The 25512-nt window shown below is 38.8% G+C and overlaps 1 protein-coding gene across 1 annotated transcript in view; it reads left to right on the forward strand.

Moving 5' to 3' along the window:
- The first annotated feature begins 1321 nt into the window (after positions 1-1321).
- Positions 1322-25512, forward strand: part of igsf9bb (immunoglobulin superfamily, member 9Bb) — a 138445-nt gene continuing 114254 nt past the window's right edge. Inside the window, exon 1 of the mRNA XM_053648209.1 lies at positions 1322-1646. Coding sequence (XP_053504184.1) covers positions 1583-1646 — 64 coding nt within the window. The 5' untranslated portion in view covers positions 1322-1582. The remainder of the gene's footprint in view (positions 1647-25512) is intronic.

Here is a 25512-nt window from a genome sequence, read left to right on the forward strand (position 1 = left end):
TTTTTGACTGTTTTGAAACATCTCTATATATTTAGGTGTTCTTACAAAATTGCTGAGGTATCTTTACTTGTAGGCATGTTAACAATAACATTTCCATAATGTAACTTTTTGCATGAGGGTTTTTTTTTTGTTTGTTTGTTTTAGGACATTGCATATCTAACCTAAGGGTAAGGGTTAATGAGCTGACTTACACATGAGTTAACTTGTTGCTTTCATGTTGCTTTTAGGGGTGGACTTAGCACTAGGCAATGGTAGGCAACCACCTTGAGCCCCCAGAAGCCAAGGGCCCCCTAAAACTGCTAATCATATAGATAATTTTTAATTATTAATGCTGAATAACGTATGCTGAACATTTAAATATTGATGTTGAAACACTGAAATAGGGCTCCATTCCTATATTTTGCCCAGGACCTCCAAATCACTAAATCCGCCCCTGGGTTGCCTTAACACTTATCATCATTATTTCAAAGAGAGGAAGTAAACAGATCTCAGTGTCAATTTAAAACAAATTTCGTAGCCTACCTTAGGCTATAATTCCTCTAAATAATACCGGAATAAAATGAATGAATCAATCAAACAAACAAAAACCTTGCTTTTGAATCCAGTATCAACACGCAGTGGTACTTCCCTTATGGGAAAATCACACACATTTCACGTGATCATATTTCGTCCACGTGTGATTTGAGGAGTAACATTTGATCGCATGTGGAAAAACAGGTCATGCTCTAAAACTGCAGAAGTGTGAACTTAAGTGTGACATCATGTGAACAACATGTGATCCCATGTCAAAAGTGCACCACGTGCGTCGAATGTGTGAAAACAGAACACGTGTGAGTTTTCTGTAAGGGTTCAGAATTCGCCACTTGATATGACTGACTCTACGCTTTGGCGATCAGTACCACAGAAGCTGTGCGTAAAGTCCTGATGCGGACCGTGACTGATGCGTACGGGCTTGAGCGAAGCCCTCAGATTGCGCCTCCATCAGTGACGGGCTCTCCTCCAGCTGTTTCAGAGTTCTCGAAAAGGAGAACTGAAGAGACGAAACAGAGCTGCGAGTCGCCCGTCTCCGCTATTGCGCATGATACTGCGGTGCCGCACCGTTCCGCGCCGCAACTCACCTTGAAGCGGAGGCTGTGCGCCTTTTTTACCTCAGGAGCGACGCAGCGGTAGCCAATCCACGCCCCTCGGTCCGCCCACGTCCACCAATGACATTCGAGCGGGGGCGGTGTCAACGAGCTAAATTCTGGGGTTTGGTTTTACGCCGGCGTCGCTATCTGAAGGCGCGTCGGGCCGCGTCGCGCTGGTGCAGGTGCAAAGGCTCTTCGAGAGAGAGAGAGAGAGAGAGAGAGAGAGTGTGAGAGCGAGCGCGAGAGCGAGAGTGATAAGGATGCGAAAAGGAGAGAAGGGGAAGAAGAAGGGCGAGAATGAAGGGATGCGCCGGAGGAAAGGGTGCAGGGCATGAGTGAAAGGATTCCAGCAGCTGCCAGTGCGTCTAGCATCCCGGGGGCTCGTCTATGAATGATTTATAGAAAGGGGGCACTTTGAGATATGATGAGCTCTCTTACTGGCTGGCAATAGTACTATGATTTGGTATGTGGCCACTTTGATAGCAAGTGTGTTCAGCGCCCGAGGAACGGCCGCTCAAGGTGAGTTGAAGTGCAACGTTTGATGCCCTTCCACGCTCAAGTTGCAATACTCTTCCTCTAACCCTTTGACTTGATTTGGTCTTGTTTGTTTGTTTGTTTGTTTGTTTTAAATATTACCGAACTGCACGTATGACTCTGATGAAGTTCTACAAGTAAACACCTTTAATAGATCAGAGACAGGTGAAAATATTTGGAAACCATTTAGTACAACTACTGAGAACATGTCATGTCAACCTTGGGTATGTAGTTCTGCACTGCAAACTATTTCTGCACCTGTGCAGCATGCACCTGTTCTAACAACATGATGTCATTCAGATGTATTTCACCTTAAAGGTGCCTCAGATGTTGGTCATGCTTAAAGAATGATACAGCACCCATAACCGAGATGCATTTTTGTAACGTATAATGATAACAATCTCAGCTCTAATGTTCCTTACCTGCCTTTGCTGGATATTTAATTAAGCCCCATCTGATTGTGCCCTCATTTGCTTGATCACTTGAAAGATACTACATTTAAATATAGTTGATCATTTAACAAAGTTATCGAAGTGCTTGCTGTTTTGTAGATTGTGTTTTAGAAGAAAGGGATTTTTTTTAACGATGTGTCGGTGGACTTATATAGCCTTGCAGTTGCAAATTCGTCCACCAGAGGGCTAAACTATTGCAGATGAGGACTAGCTCTGAAAGGGTCAAATTCATCTGGGAGATGTTCTTACATTAAACATTAAACACACTGGAAGGAACATCTAGCACAACTTGTTTATTATGCATTTGCTGAAAGACGTAAAGAAGTTATTTGCCTCAGCTGGCATGATGTGTTACCTCATCTCTAACTAAGGGAAGTCTCTTGCTGTGCTGTGCTGTGCTGGCCACGCATGGTGTTGCATATGCTTCACATTTCCCTCCTGTGTGACCAGATGAAGCTGCCACCTTCTGCTCTTTCACTGCTGTCTCAAGCTGTCTTCTGGCAAACACAGCTCACCGGCTATAGCCCTGGACATATGCCAGAGCTCGGGTGTCTGTTTTGCTTTGCTGCTTTTTCTGCTCAACCGACGCAAAAGCAGCAGAGCAGTCTTCTCTCCCTCATAGACCTGATGAGTTGGTTGGTCAGGATGATTCTACTAACTGGGGCCCGGAGACTGAATGGCAGCATACTGCACTGCACTTGTTGAAGCAACTCACAGCTTCCCTGAGGGAACAGTGAATATTTAACCATGATGAGAACATATGCCCAATAACGTCTGCTTCCCTTAAACTGATTATGACTAATCTGTATGCCCGAGTGAATGCCGCTCTGGTGATGCTATAATACTCAGGATCCAGACATGAAACGCTGAGAGGCAGGCATCTTTTGAGTGGCATCCTGTATTGGGACCAGTTTTCATTATGTTAATATTGCACAGTGCAGCTGATTTTGTCCAAATGCCTTTCTTCCCTTGTATAGTATGTGGATAAATCTCCAAAGTCTTGCGTCTCCTTTGGCGTTTAATGTCTTGTAATTATGATTTATAATGCTAGCTCTACTCCAGCCAAATCACTTACAGCGAGTGTACCAATCAAACATTGGAACGTGGCTGACTTGCTGATTGCATTGAAAAGCTGCAGAATACTAACCACAGTGGAGAAAGCTGAGGCAGCCAATTTCCAAACGGTGTTGGCTTCAGTGACTGTCAGTGGAGAAGCTATATGGAATAAATCTAAACTTAGTCATTTAAAAGGTCATTATGTTAGGATATATTTGTCCCATACTTAAAGGTAACAAGGTCTGTCTTGCACATGGTTTTCAAATTTCGATCTCTCAGGGCTATGGCATTGCTAAGACCTAAGTTTTGTGCTTTAATACACCACCCTCAACTGGGTAATTAATTGCTGGATTGAAAAGAGGAAAATTGTACAGAGTTGTAGCTAGTGATGCACTCATCCCACTTACCATGTTTAATATGTCAATATCTGAACCATGAGTATTGACCAACACTGATCCAGTTGTGACATCCTCACATTGATTGAGCTGACTTCTGTTGGTGTGGATTTAAGACAATTTCCAATGCTCCAATGGGTTCTAGATGTCAAGATCACATGCTTTCATGGCACAGTATAAAATACTACATCAGTGAATCAGATCAGACCATTTAAAATCTAACCCAATTCCAATCCAAAGTCCATGGCCAATATAAGCCCTCCTACTTGTACTCCGTATCGGGTCACTACACCCAACGTTCTAGTGCTAAAGGGTGCCAAAGTGTTTGAGATGTTTGGTTTAGATCTTGTGATACACAGAGTAAAAGGAGTTCATTTTATACCTATGATCTGGGTTTATGATTTGGGAGTGCCTTCAGTTTTATGGTAAAAACCTATCTCCGCTCCAGTCCGGAGTACCCACTTTCCTGTAAACCGTCAACACCAACAGACCTGATCCAACACACTAGTTAAGTAGTAATTATTTCATGAGCTGTATAATGTTGGGAGCAAGGAATACTTAATAAAATGCAGGGTATTGTTGAGAATATACCTGCCTCACCTAGGAAACTGATTGCTGAATTGATTTGGGTTGGACTGAAGGACTGCAGTTTGAGAGTCTTGTTTGGCCACTTTATGACCTGATTTTGGGAGTGTCATTTAAATTTTGTGGGACATCTTGCTGAATCAGATGTGCTGGAAGCATAGAAAACTTGTTAATATGCAGGGCAATAAGTTCCCATTACTTAAGATCCCATGGCATTGAGAACCTGTACAGTATATGGCCTTACTCCTTCCAGTTTTGCCGAGTGAGTATCTTAGCAGTCTGTGAGCTGTGCCTGGGTTCCATTTCCTCACTCTCAGCACTTCAAAGGCCATTTCCTGTCTCTGATACACTTTCTCCTGAGCCGTCTGTCTCTAGTCTGCTGCCACAGCCCGAGAGAGAAGCATGTGTTCCAGCAAGGCCTCCCATAGGGACTGTGTGAAGCTTTTATTAATTTAACATACGGACATCTAACCCCTTCATTTGTACTCCAGAATTCTCAATGTCTTTCTAAGTTATGAATCATTCCATATGGCTTCGAAAGTGGATGGAGGAGAAGGTCGGGTTTTCTGCCCCAATTCTTTAAATTAGGCAATCTTGGCATCTTAAACACAGATAGAAGCACATCTGTTCAGTTTTCACTTGGATGTGTTCCTGTGTTTCAAAAATTGCTTAAAAGGTGTTGTTTTTTTTAAGTTGCCTCTAGTAGTTCTAGAAGTGTGTGAGACTAGTTGGGTCTATTGTCTAAGCTAAGTGGTGCAATTTGTACCACTTTAAAGTGTTCCTGAAATCAAAATTGGTGTCTCATAGCTTTTTGTACTTGTCTCTTAGTATTATGGATACATATATATGACAGTATATCAAGAAAAAATACAAAGAAATTAGATATATGTCTAATTGTCTGTCTTTATTACACAGGACTTCTCCAGTAGTAAGAGTAAATACTACCATTTTATCAAGTAGCATAATATTTAACCAAGCCTACCACTAAGACATGTCAAATGCCTCCTGCTGATGAACTCGACCTTGGCCCATATATATATGGCATAACTCCAAAAACACATGCCATCTTGTCATCTAGTCAAAGTCGACGGGCACGGGTGAAGGTGGTAGTGAGAAATTAACTTCCACAGTTAAAAAAAGCCTCTCAAGGAACTTTTCACTGTTCTCCATACTTAGCTATTTAGCTTAGCTAGTGTCAAGGTTATTTACATTTCGCAGAGCTGTCGCATATCTTGAAAACAATTGGCTGTTGTGTAAATCACTCATGCACATGTTGGCACTATGGAACATACTGAATCAAAGGACAGCTCTCAAGTCATTTGATGCAGATTCTAATAAATATAATAAGGGTTCTCAAACTGTGTGTAGGACTTGATCTACTCACAGCACTCACATTTTGGTACCAGGCCATGTATCATAGGAGCCATGCTGTACACTGGAAGTCATACACTGATTGTTGCTGATTGTTTTTAGTGAGTCTCTTTTTGGCTCAAGTCTGTGGTCACTTCTGTAAAAACCATCAGCCCACATGTCAGCCAATTGGTACGTGGGACAACATTGACTCAGGATCTCCTCCTACTTCTGCAGCTTCTCTGTCATTGCCGCACATCATCAGCTTTCTTCCCCTGGCTGACAGTGATGGGAGGAACCAGTGTGCTTAAACACCACTATGTTCTGTTTATAGACCCATTTCAAAGCACACCATGGGTCTTGGTTAATTATTCATGACTTTGCACTGTTGTAGTAGTTAAGGTCAGTGCGTTACTATTTTTGTCTCCTCGACATGTGAAAGTGCTCCTGTCATATACAAGAACAAGCCATATATCTGTATTATTCATGTCTTATCAGTGAATTGATGTAGTTATACGATAACTGCAGTTGCATGTTACACTTACAGGACAACGTTCTAGCAATGCAATGTCATTTATCACATCAGCTGCCAAGACGGAATCAGTGATTCAAATATAATTTAAAAATACTTTATTTTTTATTTGTTTCTGTTTCTTTTTGTTTGACTGTGTGTGAAATTGGTCCAGTGCCATCCATTCATAGGGTCATGAAAAACGGTTCCTCCAAGATAAGACCCCCTCACATTAAGCCATTGTATGGCTTAAATTATGTTTCTGCAAAGCAGGGACTGGATTGGCTAGGGTTTCCTCAAATATTAAGAGATAAGCCACTGTAAAGGTCCACATAAAGCCAGATTTCTGGTCCGGGATAGCTCAATGAGCAGTAAAACTATAGAGAAGTAGAGATCTGTAAAGAGACTTCTGCACTTATTACATTTCTTCCATTTTCTCTTTCCTGTCATAACCACTGGTTATATTTTGCTGATCCTAATTTAGTAGAAATTAGGTCTCCTGGAGTTCAGAAGAGTTTGAAAATTTCTAGGGATGGAAATTTCAGATATAACTGCTATTTAATTTTTTAAAGGTAATATTTGAATATTTGGTGCTTTGTTTTTAAATGACTGTGTGATTGGTGATGAGGTATACATTGTACTTAATCTTTTCAAAGGATTACTACAAAGGACTCTTTGGTTTCATTTTTGTTGGACAAAACTGGGGCATGGTTGGTTAGTGGTTAGCACATAACCTCTGGGGTTGGGGGTTTGAATCCCACCCCTGCGTAGTGTGCATGGAGTTTGTATTGCTTCAGGGGTTTCATCCGGATACTCCAGTTTCCTCCCCCCAGTCCAAAGATGTGTTGTAGGCTGATTGGCATCTCTAAATTGTCCATAGTGTGTGTGTGTGTGTTGTGCCCTGTGCTGGGTTGGCACCCCGTTCAGGGTGTTCCCCCGCCTTGTGCCTCAAATTCCCTGGGATAGGCTCCAGCTCAGGATAGGATAGGCTAGCAGTACAGAAAATGGATGGATGGACCAAACTGGCAAATGCAGCCTATTACAAACTACAGCACTCTTTAGTCAGATAATATGGTTTAAATTGGAGCACACAGTGCTTAACTAATTTAATTGCTACTAATAATACTGAAGCATTTAAAAGTAACATTTCAGATTTTTGACCTGAAAACTATGCTATTCTGTTTTCTCAGGTAAGCAGTTAGCTTACCAAATGCGAATAAAAAATTCATGTGGCAGAAAAGTCAATTCACTGAAGGGGAAAGGATGCAGCATGCAAAAGGTTACTTTTGGCTTACTTCAACTTTGACCTGCGAATGTGAGAACCTGGGTCTTGTGAGCCAGTAGGAAACAAGAAGGCCGGACAAAGTTTGATTCTCCTTTCTATTCAATAGTAAAATAGTAAAAGTTCATTTTTATTCTGTACCGAAGCGAAGATCTACATATATCTCCAAATAAATCAGTTGATCAAGGGTAAATATCTTTCACTACATTGTAGACAGATTATTATGTGCAACATAGTGTGGATATGGACTCCAGACACTTCTGTAACTTCGTGATGCCTTTTTGCCTGCTAAAAGACACTTTCTACGTTTAATAGTAATATGCGGACCCTGGAATGTATGCAAAGAGACATTTGCAATATTTCAAATGAATAAGGTCAAATAATAGCCACTTCTATAAGAATGTTATAGTGTTACATTCTGTATTGAGTCCGTCAGCATAAATTCTTTTAATTGCTGCAGCGTATAGAATTTGTGTTTAAATAGAAATGTTTGTGGGCTTGAAGCTTGGGTAGGCTTGTCAGGTGTGAGAGCTATGATGTTAGACATGAGTAATGGAGGAGTGTGAAGGTGTTGCACATGCTGGAGTGGGCTGTTTGTGTGTGTGTATGTGTGTGTAGGAGGTCAGTATGACTCACAGAGGAGGAGGTCAACTGGCCCAGCTGGAGCAACAGAGGAATCCTGAGGGAAACTGGCCAAAAAAAATGGTCTTTTATTAGTTTAGCTTAAATTTTTATCTTGAACACATATATGTTTGGTATGCTAGAACCTACCCATAGTGCTGCTTCTACACTGGAGCATTTGTCATAATCCTACAGCCATACTGACCTTTGTTATTGGCCTGTGTGCCTATTTCTATCATGGTCTGTTTCATGAAGACTGGCAATGTTTGGGAAAGTCTGTATTAAAACTTAATTTATTTCATAACACTTTTTAGCCGCTTGAGAGATATTTTCACTGATCTTTTGGGAATGCAATGTATGGGTTGGCAGAAATAATGATTCCTGATTATGTACTTAAAGTAACAGGTGCCAATCATGTTACTAGGTAGAAGTGCAGCTGTCGTTTTTGGTAATGTTGCCAAGAATGCTTAAGTATAGTCAATTTTAATGGGAAAATGAAGTGGAATGTTAAAGAAATGACCAGTTTTATAAATAGAACTTTTTTTTTTTTTTTACTGATAAATAAATAGCCTGGTCTATATTTTATAATCTAGGTTGAAAATCTTCATGTTATGTACTTTGGATCAAAACACTTGCCTTAATAATGAGCTATGCTAGAGAAATCTCTGTGATAGGCAATTCAGTAGTCCGGTGCCTGGGACAACCAGGTTACATGCCTCAGCTATTAGTTTTTGATTCACAGTGGCCTTGCAAACTAGTGGCCTCAGCAGGCTAGGAGTAACCAGTGATTTTTCTGATTCAGCTTGAAGAAAAAACTTTACTCACTACTGACTTTCAACAGATTTACTTTCGAGGTGTGATCTGCCAAGTCCGTAGAACTTTTACTAATTGGATTAATTAGCATAGTCAGAACAGAAACACAGCTATATGGGAAAACTGGTCCGTGTACTGCAAAGCTGTCATGCAACTTTCCTGCTTGTACAACATGCAGTCATCTTGTGGTTACACATCACGAGAAAAAAATAAAGAAGCTAGCTAGTCTCAGATATCTTTTATGTGCAATGTGAAGAGAAAATACACCAAATGTTGGCCAACAATTTGTTGACTTTTTGTCAAAGGCACAAACATGATTCAGACATAAAACAGACAGTCTGTTATGGCCCAGTGCTGTTATGAGGAAGAATGGAATAAGCTTTGGTTTTTCCTTTCTGTCAGCACTCTTTTCCTTCCGGGGAACAGACTATGAGCTTTAACTGCTAGACTCTTTCTTAGTTCACTATCATAGGCAGTGGCAGTTGGTTTAAGTTTTCTAGCAGGGCTAATCCCCCCCTTCTAAAAAAAATAAAACAAATAAATTAATTAACATCAAAAGTCATCAGTTAAGTTACATTTTTGGTGTCCACACCAGATTATCTTAAAAATGTCTTAAGGCAGAGCGTTTTTGGATTTATGGGGAACGAAGCGCAACAGCACCAATGATAGTAATGAGCAGAATGTTATGAATAAACCAGGCTAGGGCTGATTTCTTTCTTGCTCAGACTGTATAGTCCATACAGGATTTCACGTAATTTTTTTGTGATCGTTGCAGCAAAAAATGCATGATTTTGTGATGAGTTGTTTTGTGCTATTTTTGGGGAAAACTACTTGAATTGGTGAAATTGCAATTGCACACATTTGTTTTGCACAGTCTTTCGGAGTAATGTCTGTTGGTAAATGAGACCTTTTAGCTGCACTCTTGTCGACGCAATTTCAAATTTGTGCTATGCCTTTGAAAAGACTTGATATAATGATAGTGATATAATGCGTTACTCAGCGCTAATATTTTCATTGTTGAAACCATCAGTGAGTGCAGAACACACATATTGTAGGGTCAATGACATTACATAAGACCATAAACATGTCCATTATGTATGTAACTGGGTTGTTTTTCGATGACTGCAGGGGAGTACAATGGCAAGGAAAGTCATGTTAAGCCTTTGTAGAAGTTTGGGTGTTTGAGTGATGAAGAAAGTTAAGTAAATGCCAGCTTTTCAGGTTGCGCTTGTTGAATACCAATGATTTGGCTTATACTTTGAGCATGAGCGCTACTTTTTTGCTGTTGGTGCGGCCATTCTAAATAGACCTTGTCAGCAAATCATTCAAACTCTTTTTTTTTTCCATTTGGCAATGCTGAGTATGGAATATGGAGCTGTTTTGTAGAAGAATAAACACAACAAAGCAGAAATTAGTTTGCTTTGAATTGTAATGCTTGAAAGATTTTTTTCTCTAAGTACACTATAGGCCAAGTATGGAAGGAAGCTATGAGCTTAAGACGTTACACGTTTTTCCTCACCTGGATAGTAAACCCCAGTGGAAGGAGGACCAGAAGAGGTGAGGGGCTGGTGAATTCATGGTTGTATACAGTCCTCTCCAAAAGTATTGGAATGGCTAGTCAAATTATTTTGTTTTTGCTGTACTTTGAAGACATTTGAGTTTGAGATCAAAAGATCAGCTTTCATTTCAGCGTTCATTTCCTGATATTTAAATCCATGATATGTTAAACAACTTATACAAAAGTATTGTAACATATAGTGTTAAAGTAAATAATACTTAATATTTGGTTGCAAAACCCTTGCTTGCAATAACTCCATCAAGCTGGTGACCCATTGAGATCACCAAACTGTAGCATTGTTCTTTTGTGATGCTTTTCCAAGTTTGTTTCACAGCTTCTTTCAGTTGTTTGTTCTGGAGGGTTCCTTTGCATACTCAATTTCGTCAAGGTCTGGTGATTGACATGGCCAGTCTAAAACCTTCCACTTTTTTTGGCAGATAGAACGTTTCTGTAGATTTCTGAGTTCATTCTGCTGCTACGGTCATGAGTTACATCAGAAATAAAAATTAGTAAGCCTGTTCATGAAGCAGCCTTGCAAGCCCAAGCCATGACACTACCTCCACTGTGCTTAACTGATGAGGTTGTATGTTTTGGCTCATGAGCAGATCCTTTCTTTCTCCACATTTTGGCCTTTCCATCACTTTGTTAGAGGTTAATCTTGGTTCCAGAACTTTTATGGTTCATCTCTGTATTTCTTTGTGAATTCCAATCTGACTTTCTGAAGCTTACTGCTGATGAGTGGTGTAACACATAATCTTGTGTTATGGCCTCTGTATTTCTGCACTATTATGGCCTCTATATTTCTATACTTCTTCAACAGATGGATTGTGGTACCTTAACCCCTGCCCCGTGGAGGTTGTTGGTGATGTGACTGACTGTTGTTTTTGGGGTTTTCTTCATAGCTTTCACACTGTTTCGCTCATCAACTGCTGGTGTTTTTTTGCTATGCTCAGTGCTTGTGCAATGGCTCTGATAGATTTCTGTTCTTTTCTCAGCTTCAAAATGGCTTATTTTTCTCCCATAGACAGCTCTCTGGTCTTCATGTTGCTTTATCCTTTTTAAAAAATGCAGTCTTCACAAGTATAACCTAAGGCTCAAACCAATAGTAGACATTCAGAGCTATTAATTCTTTAAACATTCAATATAACAAGGCACTCCTGGGCAGCAAGAAATGCCCATCAGTCACATGTTCCAAGATTTTTGATCACTGGAAAAAAATTAAGGGGTCCAAACAAAAAGTGGCATGTTCTGAGTTGTTTAACACATCACGTAAGCTGAAATTCTGATCTATCACCTCATATTCATCTTTTGATCTCAAATCCAAATGTTTAGCTAAATGTATAGTGAAAACAATAGAATTGGCCTTTCTGTTACAATACTTTCATAGGGGACTGGGGAGAGAGAGAGAGAGAGAGAGAGAGATGCACATTTACTGGAGAAAATCCTTTTGTTCTTCTTCTGTTGATAATGAACATATTCATGTCTGTTATCTCTTGAAAAATAAAACTGTCATTTTTATTTTAGTACGTTATTCTTGCTTCCAGACCTTTAGACTGTAGTGTATTAGGGAGAAATGAGACTCTCCAACAGAGCTTCCCACCAAGTTTTACTTTAGGTTCAGACTGGTTATACAGGGCTGTTCTACAGTAATGTTATTTGTCATAAAAAAAAGTTTTTTGCTCCTTCATTCAACTTAAATGGTCTTAAATCCTGTATATTAGTCTCTGTTGCACAAAATGTTTTTAGTCATAAGCAATGACTAAAAGCATAGCTACTTTACATCTGCAGTGGTTCATATGGATTATGAAGTGTGTGATGAAAGTTTGTAGAAATACTTGCTTCATCTTGCTATATGGGGTGCTTCCGAATAATGTTTCAGCAGGAGGTTGTAATGTTTTAGAAAGTAAGCAACTTTTCCTGGAGGGGTTGAATTTTAACTAAATGTCTCATATAGTGATCAGTGATTCAATGATTCATTCATGGCGGTATTTGTAGAACTCTGTAGGTAATAGGGTGTGTTTTCCATAGACAAACTATAAAGACACTAGGTACCCGTTGATCTGGGGCCTCCGTGCTGGTAATGATGAAATTGTATTGTTATTTATTATTCAGTTTAGAATGTCAGAGTCCCAATACATTTTCCAAGAACGTGAACAACATTAGATTTTTGTGGATGTTGGAAAAATTTAATAATGTTAGACAAACATAACAACAACGATAAGTTTTTTCTTTCCAGTTTTTCCCAGTGGATGTTCCAAACATGTTTGAAAACACTTTGTCTCACTTGCTTGTTGGTGCTAGCTACCAAGTTTAGTATATTTGGAGAGAGTTGAAATGTAAAGTTAGCTTATTAGTCAGATATGTTAGCTATGATAGCTGGTTAGCTAGCCAAACGGACAATAGCTGCCGGAATGGGGTAGCTGGATAAGGTGGATTTGCATGTTTTTAGGTAGCTTATAAAGTTAATATCTTAGTAAGTTAACTTTGTTGATTAAAGTTTGGTAGATGTTTTAGCACATTACCTAGATAACTAACTAGCTACTTATTTCTCAGTGGTTAATGTTGTGACCAGTAGTTTGAGCAGGAAAGACTTTCTGTAGCCAGAAACAGCAAAAAACTATGAACGTTGCCTTTTTTTTGGTCAGATTTAAGGACATGTATATAATGAGTCTTTATTGGTCACATTATAGCACAGTGAAATTCGTATATAATTTTTATATATCTTAATATGTGCTTTACTATTGTGTGGTAGGGGTGAAAGACAGCTAAAATTAAAGACTTTTATTGGGAAGTGCACTTAAACTGGCAGAAAACTCCAAATGCACTTTTTATTTGTCATTATCGGGAGAGTCAATATTAGCTAACTCACTTGTTACCGAAATAACCTTCCCAGTTGTCCCATAACATAGCTAGTTAGCTAACCTAATATGAGGCAGTATGACAGTCAGTAGGTTTACATGGACAACAATAATCCAATATTAACCCCATTAAGGCAATACTCTGATTAAGGAACATGCATGTAAACAGCAATTTTTTAGTACCTTAATCCGATTAAAGTCATACTCAAAGTAAACACAAATCGAATTAAGATGTGGATTATTCCTATTTTAGTCGCATTATCGACATGCATTACAGACATGTAAACACCTTAATCACGCTATTAACATCGTGTGGGAGTTTTTACCGCATTTTGCGACAGGACACATAGACACACGGCAGTGTTCAATCGTTTGACGGCAAACAGGAGAGCACGGCTGCGTTCCAAACCGCGTACTTACCTACTATGTAGTAGGCGAAATACATGTATATTGTAGGTGAAATACATGTGTTTCAGCTACTATATAGTAGGTAAGTACGCGGTTTGGGACGCAGCCCACAGCTTCAAGCAGTCATCTATTTGCACGTACAGCATGACAAATAATTAACTGCACTTGAAGCGTTCGTAAAATTAAAAATGAAACACCCAAAAGTATATACGGTACCATAACAAAGACAAACTTTATGTCGATACGTGAAATTCTGGAGGGAACGTCGGACGGCGTGACTTGGTGACGTAATGACGTGCTGTTAATCGAACTATGTTCTATAACATGTAAAATGGGAACATGAAAGGAGTATTCTAAAAGCGACTCATGTAAACACCTTAATCACAATACTGTCTTATTCAGAATAAGATCAATAATTTGATTACTGCTGTCCATGTAAATGTAGTCACTGAGGCTCAGCTGCACTGCTGCTTCTTAAAGATGTATTGTAGTGATGTGCATTAGGGCAGTCGAATATACGTGTAAATGAAAATGAATCTTCTTAATGAAGCACAGACAAAATGACACTGATGCAGTGAGTCCTATATTCGTCCTTAAAATGGCAGCAATTTTACAGTGTGAAGTCAGATGATACACGGCAGAATCATGGCTGTGTTGTTAATATGACAACCAGTGCAGAATAATATTAATATGAATGCAAATGCAGCAATTCAGATTTTGTGATTGGACTGAAAAATGGATTAAAGACATAAATCAGATTTGGCCTACTGTGTGACCAAAGCCAGTGATTATTCATACACAGTTACACAGCACAGCAGATTCTGATAAAGAAGGAGTGCAGATGTGTGTGTTTGTGTGTGTGTGTGTGTGTGTGAGAGAGAGAGAGAGACAGAGAGAGAGATAGAGCGAGAGAGACAGAGAGAGGGTATATGTGACCTCCTGAGCTTAGCATGGTTGTAGGCAGCATACTGACCTCCTCTTCCCCTCCCCCCGCCCTCTTGACTGGCCTGCTTCCTCCTGTGGCTCATCTTTCAGCTGTTCATTGATGCAGCGCACTTAGCTTCCTCCAACCCGGCTCCTCCACACCCATTAAATATTCATGTTTTGGCCATGAGATACTACTGTACAGTACTCCAATTCCCCCCCCCCCGTCCAGGAAACTTTCATTCATTTCCTACATCCACCGCTTTCTCTCTACTTCAAGGCCCAGCGATCAATTCAAGTCACATTTCCATCTGTGCATCCATCTTTCCTTGTCTTTCTGTCTCCACTGTATCTGATGAAAATTAGATCATGATGTCCCAGTCTCAGGGCACAAAGTGCACTGCAGTGGACCTCGCTGTAGTTTGCTTGTGCTAGTCAGGACATGCATGGTCACTTCCTGAAGATTAGTGCTGATGGAGCAGACGTCCCTGAGCTGCATCCTCCTACAGCTCCCTCCCTGCCCTCTCTGAACTCAAATGAGCTGTTCTGTAATAACTGCACCGCTCCTCTCTCTCAGCTCAGTCATGTCTGTACTGCTGTTCGCCACCTCTTGTCTGGACCCAGGGCAGGTCAGTGCAGTGAGCAGGTCCTCCTGTATGAAGGAACATTACATACGGTACTACAGAAAGCTAAAAACATTCTCTTGCTTGTCATCACTTGACTTTGGAGCTGTAATTAATGCTGTGATTTAGCTTTTGCCATTATAGGCCGTGTGGGAGGATGCGGAGGCAGACACTTATAAGGTGAAACATTTGCCATACTTATGTCCATCAGCACACAAAGCATAAGCTCCAGTATGGCTCTTCTGAAGAGAAATGCTGTCTTGAAATATACCAGTCACTGTCAGTGTTTAGAGCAGGCATCTCATTAGTCTTTGCAGCCAAGGACTCCTTTAATCGAAGATTCAATGGACTCCCTCGGTAAAGATTTATTTCATTAACATAATCTACCTATTGAAATTAGACCCATTTAATCAATTTCCGAACCTTTTGCTCACAGAGCACAGTTTTTTATTAAAACTGTCATTAGATTCAAGCTGGTATTATTTACTGAGGTTTGTCCTCAATAAGACTAATAAGAGCTCAATAATAAATATAAATAGCATGATAATGTTGAGTTGTGATTAGAAAACCCCCTTCCTATTACATGCAGTTTTGCACTCGGGTCTCCTTTAAACAGTGGACTAGTTCAACAAACAGACTTCATATAAAAACCATAATGAACTTCCCTTTGCTTTTACACTATACGTTGTTACCCAGATGAGGATGGGTTCCCTTCTGAGTCTGGTTCCTCTCATGGTCTCTTCCTCATAACATCTTAGTTTTAGGGAGTTTTTCCTCGCTACCGTCGCCACCGGCTTGTTCAATTGGGATTAATCCACGCGCTTAAAATCTGTATCCTGTGTTTATATGTTTCTGTAAAGCTGCTTTGAGACAATGACCAGTGTAAAAAGTGCTATACAAATAAAATTGAATTGAATTGAGTAATTGTGTTTTAGTACACAAATGAAAAATAGATGAATAATAGGTTAATGGATATATGAGATAAGTTATCATACAGACATATACAAACTATACAAACAGACAGACAGCTAGATAAGATAGACAGACAGACAGACAAATAGTAGGGCTGGCTGATATGATGATATAATATCAATATTTTGATAAATTATGTCACCATATGCTTTTCTGAGATATTGTGATATCGTAATATCTTTTTATCAAATTGTTAAAAAAAATTAATAATTACAAACTGACCACAATCAGCTGATGCAATGTTAAAATTCTGCATTTAATCTTTACAATTAAAATCTCAAAAGTCCTTAAAATCTGTAATGTGTTAAATGTGTTCATTTTTATAAGTAAAACGTTATTTTAAAAGGAAATTTCATTCACTATGTAATTGTTTATTAGTAATAAACAAATCTACTTTTTCTACTGTATCGCTGGCAGTTTGTGAGCAAACTTTATATATATATATATATATATATATATATATATATATATATATATATCTCAATCATGATATATAGCATGTAGATTCACCTACAAGAATCGTAATATGACATTTTTGTCATATCACCCACCCCTAATGGATAGATAGATAGATAGATAGATAGATAGATAGATAGATAGATAAACTGTTAAGTACCTGCTGGAAATTGTTAACTACTTAGAAGTAAAAAAAAAAAAAAGTGTGAACATAAGGTGTGCCTTCATATTATAATGATATAATTTATTCAGAGACAGAGGTGTTTTTTGGTCAAAACCTTAGGACATCCATGTTTAAATAATCCTATATTAGGGAGCTAAAAGGTAACAGAATACTCAAAATAATTTAATGAAAACTGAAATAGTGTTTAAGCAATGAAAGTCGTTTTGATGGCTCAAGGGTGCAGGATAGAGTGTCATTCTTCTGCAGTGCTAATAAAAGAGCCTTAAGCTGAATTATGCTGGATGGAAAAGCACATGACATCCGCTAAGAGGACATTGTTCTTTTTTTTTTCTGCTGCTTGAATCCATACTGCATCTATAAGTAGTGCTGTTTGATGTCTACACTTCTTCAGTCTTAGAAATCATTGAGCACCGGGATTGACCTGAGAGCTCAACAATGACAATATTATTCAAAAGCCTCAATGTTGATATCCATTTATCCATTTAAGCCTGAATGCGAGGCAGTTTAAGCAGAAACATGTCCTCTGTGATCTAAAGTATAAAGCATGAATATGTCTAGCATACAGTGAAAAGGTACAGAGGCATTGGGCAGGGAATAACTGTCAGATATAAATAGAGAGATGCATTACCAGCAAATCAAGCTGCAGCTTGGATAAGGTTAGTTGATGCTGAGATTGTGCTGGTGTCATATGCAGCACTGCTTTTCCTCTTATACCTGCATAGGCCAGAAGACAGAGCAATGCATTCTGTGATATTTTTACTTTAGTAATTAAAACTTTAAAAATGTAGGGGTTTTTTTCTGTAGATACATTAACTATTGATATGGGATGATAATGATAGAGCATGATAGAAAATGTGTGGCCATAGTTTCAAGACTTACTGTCTAAAGACAAATACATGTCTGCCAAAAATGTGGCAGCAGTGCAGTGCATAAAATCATGCAGATCCAGGTCAAGAGCTTCAGTTAATGTTCACATCAAACATCAGAATGGTAAATAAATGTAATCTTAGTGACTTTAACCTGGTTGTTGTTGCCAGGTAGGCTGATTTGAGAAAACCTGTGATTTTCATGTCCAGCAGTCTATAGACAGTCCCGCCATGATTTTGCAGGGAAAAAAGCACAAAAAACCTCCACAATTTGTATTGCAAATTTAGGGGAAGGAAGCCGCATCAAGCATTTTTGGCCATAACAATCATCAAAAAAATCATGTATGGACTGTATAGAGTTTATGCAGAATGGTACAAAATGGTGTACTCCATGAGCAGATGAGAGAGATCAGAGGAGAATGGCCAGACTGGTTCAAGCTTACAGGAAAACAATGGAAGCACAAATAACCACTCTTTACAACCGCTGTGAGCAGAAAAGCATCTCAACAGGCAACAAACATCAGCTACAACAGCAAAAGACCACACTGGGGTCCTCTCCTGTCAGCCAAGAACAGGAATCTGAGGCTACAGGATTGCTCTGTATATGGGGCAGTTGGTGGTGGGAAGGTCACAGAACACATTTGAAATTGTGCAAATTTGTTGTGCATGTATGACAGGACAGGCAAGAAAATTGAAACTCACCGTACAGTAACGTCACTGCCGCAGACTTCAGCATAGACGATCTGTATTGTGTAATGAGTGGGATGTTCGTTCCCTGGTGGATGAACAGCCTTTTTTTCCGATTATCTGTGTTTGCCTCTTTCAGCAGTGAGTCAGCCTGCATGTGTGGCCTCGATTGTCTGTGCTATGCTCTAATCAGATTCTGTCTGTCTCTTTTACTGCTGAAAGTTTGGGAAGTTATTGCTGCAGGAGAGCCAGGGATTACAATTGAGAGAGATGCTCTCTTTAGGAAAAGTTGTCTAAGAGGATTGGATACGGTCAGCGGTTCACTAACTATATAGGATTTGAGGCTGGTGTGTGCCATAGATCCTGACCGTGTTCACACAGTTTCATTTATTAGAGTATACTCTCCAGTGTTAGATCTGCAGTCTTGTTTCCGTTAGGAACTATCTATCAAATTAAATAGGAGTGGTGTGATTGTGCCTGAAGTGGAGTTTTGATTACTAGCCCAAAGTTGATTATTTTCCAGGATGTCCAGAATTGTTCTATTCCTCTTATAGCATGGCAATTTGCCAACAATAACAAATATTTATTCATGAAAGAATGACATTTCGTACTTTTTATCCATTTGTAGTTACATGTAGTGTTGTGGAACATCAATGAAACAAGTTAATTCCTTTATCACTTGCATTATAGCAGCTATGAAGAGTTGTTCCCTCACATTCTCTTGAATTTAATTAAATAAAACAAAAAAGCAGCTTGTCATGAGACTCATGTTGAAAAGCTTCAAGCTTTACTTCTGACTCTTTCAAAGTGCTGACACTGGAGACTCCTTCCATAAATTCTAGATAAATGTTTCCATACAGAAAGCTTAACCATATAAATAATTATTTAAAAAAATATATACAGCAGCAATCAATAGTTCCTTTATCTTAAATAAAAACAAATATTTAATAGGTGTCATGAAGCGGACAGACTGATACAAGTGCAGGTTTACTAGTTTTATTAAAACTGGCGTGACAGACAAACAAAAAGTCTCGTCACTTGGTCTGCTTGCTTTGCCTTCACAGCATTCTGTCACTGTAAATCATGACTCTCATTGAAAGTGAATCCTAATTTTCCAGAATCATTTTGCTGCCAGTTTGAACGATCAGCAATCAGCTCGTGGACACCAGATGACCACAATGTCTGAACCAACCCTTTACCTTTACTCAGCAGACCCATTGGCTGAGTTGTCTTTTTTTTCTACATGCCAGTTAAAAACAGCTATGCACACTTTACTACTGCTTACCCAGGTTTATTTTTTTTTATATCTGGAGAGTCTGATGTTTATCTGACCTGTGACATGGTGCATTGGACACAAAGGTGGTTGACCACATTGAATTCCCTAAAGTGTATTGTAACAATACAGTTTCCTCCTGACATAAATGTGTGCAAACCCAAGTGTTTTCAGTTGTAGAGTGTGTTAAAACGATTGTGCTGTAAAAACCTATTGATTTTTTTTCCCCTTTACCATTACCAGATGTTGCCAAGGAGGTAAGTTGTATTGATCTTAGTGGTGTGGTGGAGCTCTATTTTCCCACCCAATGACTGTTCCAACAGAAATCTATTGGCATACCAACTGAAAGCAATACAGTTGTTTTATTTCATTGACAGTCATCTCCAATCCAGCAAATAATAGGCCAGCTTCGTCAATAAACCTGTTCAGTGCACATACACCCTTTTAAAGAAAAAGTCAAAATTGTCCATAAGAGAATTTCTTCTACACGTAAACAATTTGGAAATAATCCATTTATTTGTCGGAAATTTGATGAATCAGTTTCATCTATTGCGAAATAAGCGAGTGTTTTAATATCCATAATAAATGCATCTCTTGGCATTGATTTAATAAGAACAATGCATTAATGGAATGCATCAGTGCAAAACAATGATCGTCCATTTAAAAACTTCACCAAATTTCAAGAACTCACATGTAATCATCGGTCAACCCATCACAGACAGTCTAAGGTGGAGCATCCATGCTGGAATGAGTTTCCCAGTGAAAAAGCATTGCTCTCCATTCATTAACATACAGCCATCTAGATGAATGCCAAAATGGGCTAAAGAATTCTCAAATGGTTGTTATAACCTCTTCTTGTTAATATTAGTTGTGGCATTAATTTTTCTTTTTGTTCCTGGCAAATCTTAGACGTCAAATTTCCTACATGTTCTTAGGATTAAAGTAATTTTATATAGTGTAGGCTATCTGTAGTGGAAGACTTCCTGGTGATGGAGCATCTGTATAAAGCCTTTGATTACCCATTAGCAATTAAAAAACGACAGTCGCAGCGGCTTTTAACCTCATTAGCGAAATCCAATATTTTGTTGCTTTCTGTGCTTGACTGGGTATTGAATCAGCCTCTAACATCATTACCACGAAGAATCACAGCAAACGTGGCAGTGGTGGTGGTGGTGTTGGTGGTTCTGGGGGTCTATTGTGGAGTGGGGGGTGCAGACAATGCACTGTTAGGAGTTTCGGAAGCTGCATCTTAATCATATGTGTCCCATCTGGTGGGTAGATTAACCTCAGTAGCCTTGACAACACAAGCGCACAACAGCTGCCGGATATTGGAAAGAGAATTGCTGCCGTTATAAGATATGAATATGTGTCGAACTGATTACACACCACCTACTCAGGAGCATATTTTTCTCCCAGATCACAATTCAGTTTGTCATTTATTATTGCTTTATTTTGATGAGGATTTGATATTTTGTGGCTGTTTGAGGAGAGTTTCAGTGGGATGAACAGGGGATCAGCATGGCTGTGGGATCAGTGTCAATAATTAAAGGTAATAAATAAAGGTATTAATTCTGGGATTCTCATGTAAATTGGGGGTGTAACGCAGTGGTACTATCTGTATCTGAGGTTAACATTCCAACAGTGTCAGCACCTGACAGTTTCTTGACCTCAACTAGAGATGTGTGTGAGACTGTTTTGGAATCCCAATCTCATGTGTGGGATCCTAATCTGATATCTGCCTGATAATCTGTCACCTCTAGTCTCAACCAGATTTCTAAATTTTTTATTTATTTTTTTAAAATCCAAAACAAAACAAAAGACATAAAGGTAACCTTCTGTTTGTATCTATATTTCTATCTGCTTAGAACATGTTATTTGTTCATTCAGAGTTCATTCATAGTCAGATGAGACAAAAATAACGCTTTTAGCAGCAAACACTCAAGGTTTGTTTGGCATAAAATTATACTGAAAAGAACTAAACCCCTACTGTTAAGTATGGTGGATGATCTGTGATGATGTAGGCCTGTTTTTTTTTTCTCTTTCCATGAAGTACCAGGAGATTATAAATGAAAAATCTGGCTGCCTCTGCCAAGAAGGGTTGTGGTTGGATGCTCTAACAGAACAATTATTCATAAAAGATGTCCAAATCCACACAAAAATTGTTGAATGATCATAGAATAAAATTTCTGACATGGTCACCCCAGACCCCATTGAAAACCTTTGGAGTGAGCAGATCTCATCAAGCATTATATCAGAAGACTTGGTGCTGTTATGTTGGCAAAGAGAGACTCCACAAATTAATAAATGTAGGGGTGCCAGTAACAGTGAATCATGTTCTGTTAAAAATATATAAAGTAAATATTTTTTATATGAAATTTTTATTTATCCATCTTTACCAAATGTGTCAATAATTCTGGAGATGATTAACTGATTTGTTCTTAATATATTTTTTAAATATTGCATATGTGCCATTTTGTCAGTGTAATAGGAGGGTAAGGTGGAGCCGTCTGTATTCTGAGTGTTATTTGAATGCATTCAGATGTTTGTTTTGCTCATTTTTGTGCAGGATGTCAATAATCAACTGTATAATTTTATACAAGTTTCAGCAAATCTGGAATTGAATGCTTTTTCAATGAAAATGCTTTTTCTAATGCAGGATGCCTCATGTTACGGTAAGACTTTAGAACAATTGCTTGATCAGATTTGCTCTCATTCAGTCCAAATATTACACAAAGCTAAATCACAAGAAGTGGATTAGGTGCTGTGCTGAATAGAGAGGATTAATAGGGTTGGCCATGTTGCTATCTGGAGCTTTTTGGCAAGAAATATCCATGTAAATTCACAGTCCACTTTATTAAGCCCATCTGCTTACCTGCGTATTGATGCAATTATCCAAATAGCTAATCATGCACATATAGGTATAGCGTTTCAGTTAAATGTTTACCTTAAATTGGGGAAAATGTGTTCTCAGCGCCAGACAGGCTGGTTTGAATTTCACTGAAGTTCAGACACTGCTGATCTCCAAGGATTTTCACACACAACTGTCTCTAGAATTTACACAGAATGGTGCAAGAAGAAAAAAAGAAAAAAAAAAACCTACAATAACTCAGAGTTCTACAGCAACAAAAACAACAACAAAAACACTTTTTACAACCGTGGTGAGCAGAAAAGCACCTCTTCATGCCCAACACATTAAACTTGAGTTGGATGGCCTACAGCAGCAGAAGGCCACATTGGGTTCCTCTCCTGTTAGTCAAGAACTGAAAACTGATGCTGCAGTGGGCACATGCTCACCAAAACTTGGCAGTTGCAAATTGGAAAAACACCATCTTGTCTGATGAATCAGACCAGACCGATTAGTCTGATATTTCTGTTGTGACACAGAGATGATAGGCTCAACATCTGGTGTCAAAAGCATGAATTTATGGGACCCAAACTCCCTTGTGTCAATAGTTCAGGTTGGTGGTTGTGGTGTAATGGAGTGGGGAATGTTTCCTTCGCACACGTTGGGTCCATTAATACCGATCAAGTTTAAATGCTAAAGTCTATCTGAATATTATTATTGAACACGTCCCTTTATGGCAGCAATTTATCCATCTTCTATAGGCTACCTACTGCATGATAATGCGTCATGTCACAAAGCACAAGTCATCTCACACTGGTTCCATGAGCATGACAATGTGTTCAGTGTACTTCAGCGGTTTCTCCAGTCACCAGATCTGAATCCAGTAGAATACCTTTGAGATGTGGTAGAACGGGAGGTTCGCATCATGAGTGTGTAGCTAACAAATCTGCAGCAATTATGTGATGCAATCATGTCAACATGGACCAGAATCTCAAAGGAATGTATCTAACACCTATATTGTTTACTGTTTAAAAAGCATCTCAGGGGAATTCCTCAAGAAATCGGTTGAGAAAATCCAAGAATACATTTCTGGAAATTCTAGGTGAAAAGGGTGTCTACTTTGAAGATGCTAAAATACTAAATTATTTTGAGTTATTTTGGATTCTTTATCACAACATAATTCCCATAGTTCCATTTGAATTATTCCAGAATTTTGATGACTTTATTATTATTCTAAAATGTGGGGGGAATAAAGAATGAGTGTGTCTAAACTTTTGACCAGTAGTGTACAAATATCAAAGATAAATCATATACATATACATATATGTGAGCTTTCTTGGCCACAAGGTGGATGTAGAATTATTTTGGGGCGTTATAGTGTTGTGTAAACACTAAATCCAGCATGCTCTCCGGATGTGCTCTCAGCCAAACCCCTTAGGGAGCAGCACTGTATGTAGAACTGCTATACATATCATTGCTGCTATGTCTCAGTGGTCTGAGAGACTGCTGATCCATTCTCAGCCATCTGTCCCTAATACCAGCATGTGCATGAGTGCAAGAGGCTTTGCAGAAGACCCACTTTCCTTTATAAGAGAGAAAGACAGCTGTCATTTGACATTACAGAAGTACTATAAAGAGCATTTTTAAAGGTTCAGTATGTAATATTTAAAAATATTCTTAGACAAATCATAACCATCTATTTTCACAGATAGCTTAGACTCACACTGTGATTCGCATTATTGCCATGCCATGGATATGGATAATTTAATTTCTTTAATAGCCCTACACTGTATTCCATGAAACAGAGACAATTAACAGATATCACATTTTTATTATTAAAAAAAATTGTCAGATTTGTTTTAGTTTATTTACACTCCACAGTGCCTTGCTGTTGCTGATTTTACATTTCTTTTGCAATGTACGTACACACCACCATTGTAATGCCAACTTACTTACACCAGAAAATAGAAATCAAGAAAGCAAATGCACGAAGTATTTGTCCACACTTATGGCACCTTGAATGAAAGTGATTTAAGAGGTCCTAGACAACCCTAATATTCAGCAACCCAAAAGCACATAAAATCTGTTTTAATGCAAGTTATGAAGAGCTATTTGAGACAAAAGCTACTACATTTCAAGTAGTAGTAGCAGCTCAGCTAAGGTTGATTATTTGCAGTGGGGGAGTAATTGAATGAAAATGCTTCAATAACACAACTGAGCGGACTGTCAGAACTAATATCTCCTTTGTAAATGTGCATTAGAGGTGGCAGCGGGTTACAGAGAGACCGTCAACCTGATGCATATGAGTTATACACTGGTGCAAATCCTCCTTTGCAATTATATGTCCATCAACCCTTAATCTCACTCTGTGGTTATTTCTGAGAACTAATTTATGGTTATTTATAGAAGCATGGGAAGGTAGAATTTTCCTTTTCCAGGCAAACCATTTGGACGTATGTGTGTGTTTACTGGGAAGGTCATTAGAGTCGAGATGATGATCAGTAACAGAAAAAGGCCTGCATTGTGAATAAGAAGCAGAGAGTGGCTTGTGTTTTAAGGTTTTCATGGTTTCTCTTTCTATAATTGACTATGTTTAATTTATACTACCTGGATTTTATTTCATTGGTTCTAGTAATGGTTCCATTAGCAGCAATAATGCAGGACTGAAAACAAGCCATGTTCAGAGACTTTGTTTGGGATTTTCCATGGATCAGCATGAAAATCCAGCGCAAGGGTCAGGTCACGTGCAAACAAGGACATCAAAGGAAAATCCAATAAGTGTAAATCCAGAAATACAGGCACAGATTAAAGTCATAATATGTCTGACCAACAATGATTGAAATACAAACAGTAGAACTAGGACAACTTGCCACGATTCAGAATTAGAGAGTGGTTGCAAATGCAGAATCTCAGTGAAACATTGAATAAAGTGTCAAACAAAACGCTATACAAGAACGAGCATAACGTGATACATGTGGACAGAACAAACAACGGAAGAAAACCGTGCAGTGCCGAACGTGGCTATATACACACACACACACACACACACACACACACTAGTGCTAATGAGCTAAACCTGAAACAGATGAATTGAGACATGTGACAAGGTGCATTGGCTGATGGGAAACGTAG

Source organism: Ictalurus furcatus, chromosome 18, assembly GCF_023375685.1.
Source record: "Ictalurus furcatus strain D&B chromosome 18, Billie_1.0, whole genome shotgun sequence".
Taxonomy (NCBI): domain Eukaryota; kingdom Metazoa; phylum Chordata; class Actinopteri; order Siluriformes; family Ictaluridae; genus Ictalurus; species Ictalurus furcatus.